General features: G+C 44.6%; 1 protein-coding gene across 1 annotated transcript; it reads left to right on the top strand.

The window, feature by feature from the left end:
• Positions 1-833: 833 nt before the first annotated feature.
• Positions 834-8,149, top strand: LOC310670341 (uncharacterized protein). The gene is made up of 3 exons (XM_083425544.1): positions 834-1,050; positions 2,120-2,303; positions 5,058-8,149. Exons 2-3 carry the CDS (start codon positions 2,243-2,245, stop codon positions 6,857-6,859), a joined length of 1,863 nt encoding a protein of 620 aa, XP_083281670.1. The 5' UTR covers positions 834-1,050; positions 2,120-2,242; the 3' UTR covers positions 6,860-8,149.

An 8,149-nucleotide genomic window follows, 5' to 3' on the forward strand; every position in this document is an offset into this window, starting at 1 on the left:
CGAGTTACAGGTGGGTAGCCGTGTTGGTCTGCCGTAGTCGAAACAGAAGAAATTTGTTAAAAAGATTGCTTCCAGTAGCACCTTGTTGTTGTTGTTTAGTCGTTTAGTCATGTCCGACTCTTTGTGACCCCCTGGACCAGAGCACGCCAGGCACTCCTGTCTTCCACTTCCTCCCGCAGTTTGGTCAAGCTCATGCTGGTAGCTTCGAAAACACTGTCCCACCATCTCGTCCTCTGTCGTCCCCTTCTCCTTCTGCCCTCCATCTTTCCCAGCATCAGGGTCTTTTCCAGGGAGTCTTCTCTTCTCATGAGGTGGCCAAAGTATTGGAGCCTCAGCTTCAGGATCTGTCCTTCCAGTGAGCACTCAGGGCTGATTTCCTTCAGAATGGAAAGGTTTGATCTTCTTGCAGAGTCCCATGGACTCTCAAGAGTCTCCTCCAGCACCATAATTCAAAAGCATCCATTCTTCAGCCTTCTTTATAGTCCAGCTCTCACTTCCATACATCACTACTGGGAAAACCATATCTTTAACTATACGGACCTTTGTTGGCAAGGTGATGTCTCTGCTTTTTAAGATGCTGTCTAGGTTTGTCATAGCTTTACTCCCAAGAAGCAGGCGTCTTTTAATTTCGTGACTGCTGTCACCATCTGCAGTGATCATGGAGCCCAAGAAAGTATATCTTAATATATCTTGCATTGATTGAGCTCCAAGCATCACGGGTCTGGAAACCAAGCCTTAGGAGGGCTGTCCCGTGGAAGAGGGAGCATGCTTGTTTTCTCCTGCTCTGGAGGGTAGGATTCGAACCAATGGCTTCAGGTTACAAGAAAGGGGATTTGTTATGTACTGAGTTGAATAGGATCCAAAAGGCAGCAGTCTGATTGGTCCTAGAACAATAGGATTCAGAATGCAGCAGTCTGATTGGTCCTAAAACAATAGGATTCAGAATGCAGCAGTCTGATTGGTCCACAGGAGCCACCCAATCCAGCTGCAGGTGGAAGTGAATCCGCAACCAGATTGGCCTACAGGTGAATCCCGGAATTAGCCAATCACGTGGGGCCCATAGTGTAAATAATGTATATAAAGCAGACATTCTGGGGGAACTTCCATTCCTCTTCACCACTATGAGCTGTCGACTTCGAGTATATTTCAGGATTCCAACTTAACATTTTGGAAAGCTTTCTGATGGTAAGAGCTGTTGGACGGTGGAACGGTTTCCCCCCGGGAAATTGTGGACCGTCCTTCCCTGGAGGTTTTTAAGCAGAGCTCCCGTCCGTCATGGATGTGTAAGAAATGTAAACATACATCTGCCCTTATTCCCTTATGGGGGACACAAGAGCCCTTATAGAGTCGTTTTCCAGGCTCTCCATCTGTTGGAGAAAAGAACAGAGGCCAACCAGAGAATATTTAGAAGCAAAGCAACTAGTAAGCCTGATCTTTATTGAACTGTTGCAACAGAGTGCCCTCTTCACACGCAGGAGAAGGAGGAGGACCCAGAACCAAGGTGTGCCCGCCCTTATATAGACACTTTAAATTGCAAGCCCTGGAGTCCAGGCCCACCCCCAGAAACATCATACATACATCACAGAAAGGGGTGTAGCCCAAGACCACCCCCCAGACACATCATACCGATATCACAGAAAGGGCGGTCTACAACAGAAATCTGAGTGCGTTGTTTACCTCCTATCTGGCAGGTTACCTGTTAATGCTTACTTGACTGGATACCCTGGGGAGCCTGGCCAGTCTTTTGTATAGATAAATACTTAGTTCCTGAGACAGATCACAGGCTCACCCTATTCATACACAGATATACCCTTAAGACAGGATTTGTGAAGGAAAAGACAATGGGGAGGCTTGTCCATTTTCCTTGACCTTGCAGAGAAATCATTTGGTCAGTTTGGGAGCCAAAATGGATCCAGGGCTGTTTTCCTGTGCTGCTTCAGACATGTGGTTTATGTATTTATGCACATGTTTGCTTGGTACATTTATGAACATTTATTATATATATAAGATCTTAAAATTTCAGATGCTTTAGCTATTATTCCTGCATTGCAGGAGGTTAGACTAGATGACTCTTGGTATCTCTTCCAGCTGTGCAGTTTTATGATTCTATGACATCAAGGGGATTGCCCAGAAAAAGAGATGGCAAGTTGTAAACATTAACTAACTGGAGGACGTTTCCCCTTCTCTTTCAGGATCCTGTGCCTTTGAAGTGGAGGCTGTACATTTCACCGAGAATACCCTGATGGATCCAGACCAAAGGGAAGCCGTGGAGGAGGAGAAGCCTGGAATCGTGGCCTTTCTGGGTATGAGCCCCCTTTCCCCTTGGTTGATGGCGAGAAACAATAATCACAGCCTATTTTTTTTCTTTTCTTGTATGTATCCTTGCTAAGTTAGATTGGCTTCAACCAGAGCCAGGGCCTTTTCAACTCTGGCTCTGGCCTGGTGGAACGCTCTGCCTCATGAGACCAGGGCCCTGCAGGATCTGATTTCTTTCCGCAGGGCCTGTAAGACAGAGTTGTTCCGCCTGGCCTTTGGTTTGGAGCCAATTTGATTCCCTCCCCCTCTTTCTTTTTTCTTTTTCCTTTCTCCTCCTGTGATGAGGCTGCATTTTAATGTTTCAATGTTTTAATGTTGTATTTTAATCTTGTTTTTAAGTTGTATTCATTCAACTTGTTTTTATTATTGCTTGTTAGCCGCCCTGAGCCCAGCCTTGCCTGGGGAGGGCGGGGCATAAATAATAATAATAATAATAATAATAATAATAATAATAATAATAATTATTATTATTATTATTATTACATTTCATCACCCTGCATCTTCGCCTTCCAGGAATCCTGTAAGCTGGCAGACCTTTGTCAAAGCCACAACAGATGGTGGCAGGCTTGGATGTCCAGCTTTTTCCTTGATTTTAGAAGAAGCTGGAGGGTGCCCCAAGGTTGCAGTCTCATATGGGCACATAAGAGCATCAGACATGCCCTGTTTTTTATCAGGGAAAGGAAGGATATTAAATTATTTTTTATTATTAGCCACACTCTTTTGTTTCTTGCCCCCAAATCCTTCCCTTGCCACCATAAGACCTAATCTCCAGCCTCAATCTCTTCCTGTATGTGGGAGGTGATTAAATAATAATAATAAATTCCAGACTTTCCACCTCCCCTCTCCTTACTCACAAATCCTTTCCCCCTCATCCTCTTAGTTTCACATCACATTCTCCTTCCCTGATGCTCCAAAATCCCAACCCTAGAGAATGGTGTTCAAGAAAGAATAAGAGATTCTATTCTATTCTATTCTATTCTATTCTATTCTATTCTATTTTTTATTAAAATTTTCTGTTTTGCAATTTTGAATACGTACTCATTTAAACATCCTTAGGATATCAATGACTTCCCTTCTTCTCTTTCCGTGGTTCATTTTGCTAATCATAAATCCCTGCATATTTTACAGAAACTATACCATTCAGTATTCCATTATTACATCCATCAAACCTTATTTACACTGTTGAATTTATCTTAATGCTGCCAGCGTTTTCAGGTGTGCACAATTTCCCTTCCTATATTCAATAAGCATTTTCAAATCTTCTCTAAATGTATGTTCTTCTTGTTCTCTTATTCTGTATGTTAAGGCTGCAAGCTGCGCGTATTCCATCAATTTAAGTTGCCATTCTTCTTTAGTTGGGACCTCGCTTGTTTTCCATTTTTGGGCAAACAAAACACAGGCCGGAGTAGTGGCATACATAAATAACCTTTTTTGACACCTGGGAATTTTCGTCTGAATTATCCCCAGCAAAAAGGACTCTGGTTTTTTTTTGGGGGGTGGGGGGAGTGCTTTTAAACATTTTTTTGTTCAATTTGTTGTGGATTATTTCCCAATACTTTTTTACCCTTTTACAGGTCCACCACATATGAAAGAACCTTCCCTCAATCTCCTTGCTTCTCCTTTGTATTCTAAAAGGGTGAGGGGTGAGGTTTGCCTAAAAGCCAACTTCCCTCAATCTTGAGTCCTTCTCTTGTCGGACTACAATCCCCATCATCCTTAGCCAGCATGGCCAGCGATCAAGGATGATGGGAGCTGTAGTCTCAACAACACCTGCAGCTTGGGGAAGGCTGGCATGAATTTTAGCAACTTAACAGCGTAATCCTGTACATGCCCGTCTGATCCCGAACCAGGTTTTAAGGTCCTTGTATTAGTTTGCAAAGCCCCAAACAACTTAGGCCCAGGCTACCTCAGGGACCGCCTGAACTGCAATTAAAACCTACTTCAGTGATCTCGAGGTTGCCAGGAGCAGTATTTTTCAGCCACCAAATGCCTGGGTGAACAGGAATCTTTTCTTTTTTGATAATAATTTTTATTAGTTTTCAATTATAACCCAATAATAGCCTCATTATGACAATACCAATTTATAATACAATTACTAATACCAATTGTTCAAATACCGAATTATGTAATTTAGATAAGGTGTGTTAGAATTGATGGTTTGATTATTCTATTTTTTTTCTGCCTTCCAAAATCTTATAAATTTCAATTACATTCCTGTCGTCATAATAATCCCTAATACAACAACTGCAATATTAATAACTTCTATTCGTATTGACACCTTAAATGATTTATAAAACTACAAGTGAAGCACTCAAACTATATCCTTGTTCTTCCTGTGTGTGGCAGTTATTCTGTCCATGGTGTTTCTTCCTGTCCCTGTAAAATGTTATGTCTATCTTTTCCTGGTTGCTGCTGTTGCCTTGGGCGGAGCAGATATCCCATTGTTGTTCCATAAATATCTCCCTCACTCTGTCCCATGCTTTGTTGTTTTGCAAAACAGGAATGTTTTCGGATTCCTCCTGAAAGATAATAATGATAGAGGCAGGCTCACCTCACTAGGGAGGGCACTAGGGAGGGAGCCACCACCGAAAAGGCCCTGTCATTTGTCAAAATTACAAAGAGGTACTCACTGTTCTGACCCTTGCCACGAAAAGGTTGTCCGCCCCTGTTCTCCTTCTTTGATATCAGACTCTTATTTCCCACTTGGGCTGTTACTAATTAATTGTCTCTCCTTTTTCCAGGACATGACGGGAGAGAGAGGGAGAATGAAGATGAACCACACAGGGTGTTGTTAGACAGAACCGGATGTGAAGAGGAGGAAGAAGAGAGAACAAAGCCCGAAGTGAAACACACACTAAGCGAATCCTCTGCTTCTCTGAGCGCTGAGATTTCTGAAATCCCAGTCCAAGAAAACATAGGTGAAGGAGAAGAAAGGAGCCAGTGCCTTGTGTGTGGGGAAAGCTTTACCTGCAAATTGAGCCACATTGCCCATTGGAAAATCCACACAGGGGAGAAGCCATTTAAATGTTCGGACTGTAACAAAAGCTTCAGCGATAAGTCAACCCTTAGAAAACACCAGAGAATCCACACGGGTGAGAAACCATATAAATGCATGGAGTGCGGACAGAGCTTCAGTCAGAGCACAAGCCTCACTTCCCATCACAGAATCCACACAGGGGAGAAGCCCTATAAATGCCTGGAGTGTGGAAAGTGTTTCAGCACTTGTAAGTATCTCACGATTCATCAGAGAATCCACACAGGAGAGAAACCATTTAAATGCCTGGAGTGTGGAAAGAGCTTTAATAGGAGAGATGCCCTTACTTCGCATCAAAAAATCCACACAGGGGAGAAACCATACAAATGCTTGGAGTGCGGAAAGTGCTTCAGCAACAGCAAGTATCTCACTTCACATCAGAGAATCCACACAGGGGAGAAACCGTTTAAATGTTTGGAGTGTGGGAAGTGTTTTAATAAGAGGGATGGCCTTGTTGCACACCAAAATATTCACAGAGGGGAAAAACCATATAAGTGTTTGGAGTGTGGGAAGAGCTTCAGCAGCAGCAAGTACCTGACTTCTCATCAGAGAATCCACACGGGAGAAAAACCTTTTAAATGTGTGGAGTGCGGAAAGAGTTTCAGGCAGAAGATAAATCTCACTACCCATCAACGAACTCACACAGGGGAGAAACCGTATCCGTGCTTGAGGTGTGGAAAAAGTTTTAGCCAGCAGACTAACCTCACTGCACATCAGAAAATCCACACAGGGGAGAAACCCTATAAATGTTTGGAGTGCGGAAAGAGGTTTAATCATAGCACAAGCCTCACTCACCATCAACAACTTCACACGGGAGAGAAACCCTATAAGTGTGTGGAGTGTGGGAAGAGCTTCAGTACAAGCGCCAGCCTTACTTCACATCAAATTATCCACACGGGGGAGAAACCCTATAAATGTCTGGAGTGTGGAAAGCGGTTTAGCGATCGCAGAAACCTCCGTTCACATCAGAGAATCCACACAGGGGAGAAGCCGTATGTGTGCTTGGAGTGTGGAAAGAGGTTTAGTCATAGAACCAACTACAGTTCACATCAGAAAATCCACACAGGGGAAAAATCTTTTAAATGCTTAGAGTGTGGAAAGAGTTTCTTTTTCAGCACCAGTCTGATTTCGCACCAAACTCTCCACACAGGGGAGAAACCGTATAATTGTTTGGAATGTGGGAAGAGCTTCAGTAGCAACAAATACCTCACAGCTCACCAGCGAATCCACACGAGGGGGAAGCCATTTAAGTGCTCAGAGTGCGGAAAGAGCTTCCGTCAGAGTTCAGACTTCACTTCTCATCAGAGAACCCACACAGGGGAGAAACCTTACAAATGTCTGGAGTGTGGAAAGAGGTTCAGTACTAGCAAATACCTCGCTTCCCACCAACGGATTCACAGTGGGGAGAAACCATATACATGCTCGGAGTGTGGTAAGAATTTCACGCACAAGACAAATCTCACCAAACATCAGAGAATCCACAGAGCGGATAAACCGCAGAACTGTTAAGGAATGCGGAATTTGTTTCATCTAATCCTGAGGTCTGTTTTGGAACTGCTGTTGGTGAATGTACTGAATCTTAATCCAAGATGGAGGCACTATTGCTAGGGGTGCTGGCGACTTTGAGACTGAGTTTCTCTTCCCCCTTTAGAAGCAAAAATGAAGCTTAGGGATACTCCTAGATCTGGTTTTTCAGCTGAAGGGTCGTGAGGTAGCAAGGAGTAACTGTCTGTGCCCAAGATGAGGCCTGCTCTCCTTTGCCGTACCCTTTCAAAATAAACCTCTCTACACATCATGGAAAATGAAAACAAAAATTCCTGAATTTTTGGATTAGGCAACGCAACGCATCCTCAATTCTCATCCACAAATTCACTCGGGAGAGAAATGAGATAACTGATCTGAGTTTCAAATCAGAACCAGTGAAGGTCCTGTGTGAGTGCCTGGAGGTGGTTGGAGGATGGATGGCGGCTAATGGATTGAGGTTGAATCCTGACAAGACAGAAGTACTGTTTTGGGGGGACAGGGGGCGGGCTGGTGTGGAGGACCCCCTGGTCCTGAATGGGGTAACTGTGCCCCTGAAGGACCAGGTGCGCAGCCTGGGAGTCATTTTGGACTCACAGGTGTCCATGGAGGCGCAGGTCAATTCTGTATCCAGGGCAGCTGTCTACCAGCTCCACCTGGTACGCAGGCTGAGACCCTACCTGCCCGCGGACTGTCTCGCGAGAGTGGTGCATGCTCTAGTTATCTCTCACTTGGACTACTGCAATGCGCTCTACGTGGGGTTACCTTTGAAGGTGACTACAACTAATCCAGAATGCGGCAGCTAGACTGGTGACTGGGGGCGCCCACGAGACCACATAACACCGGTCTTGAAAGATCTACATTGGCTCCCAGTACATTTCCGAGCACAATTCAAAGTGTTTGTGTTGACTTTTAAAGTCCTACACGGCCTCGGCCCAGTATACCTGAAGGAGCGTCTCCACCCCCATCGTTCTTCCTGGACGCTGAGGTCCAGCGCCGAGGGCCTTCTGGCGGTTTCCTCATTGCGAGAAGCAAAGCTACAGGGAACCAGGCAGAGGGCCTTCTCGGTAGTGGCGCCCGCCCTGTGGAACGCCCTCCCATCAGATGTCAAAGAGATAAACAACTAGCTGACATTCAGAAGACATCTGAAGGCAGCCCTGTTCAGGGAAGTTTTTAATGTATGACATCTTAGTGTATTTTTGGTCTTTGTGGAAGCCGCCCAGAGTGGCTGGGGAAACCCAGCCAGATGGGCGGGGTACAAATAATAAATTGTTGTTA

This window comes from Podarcis tiliguerta (assembly GCF_965153285.1).
Source record: "Podarcis tiliguerta genome assembly, chromosome: 2".
Taxonomy (NCBI): Eukaryota; Metazoa; Chordata; class Lepidosauria; order Squamata; family Lacertidae; genus Podarcis; species Podarcis tiliguerta.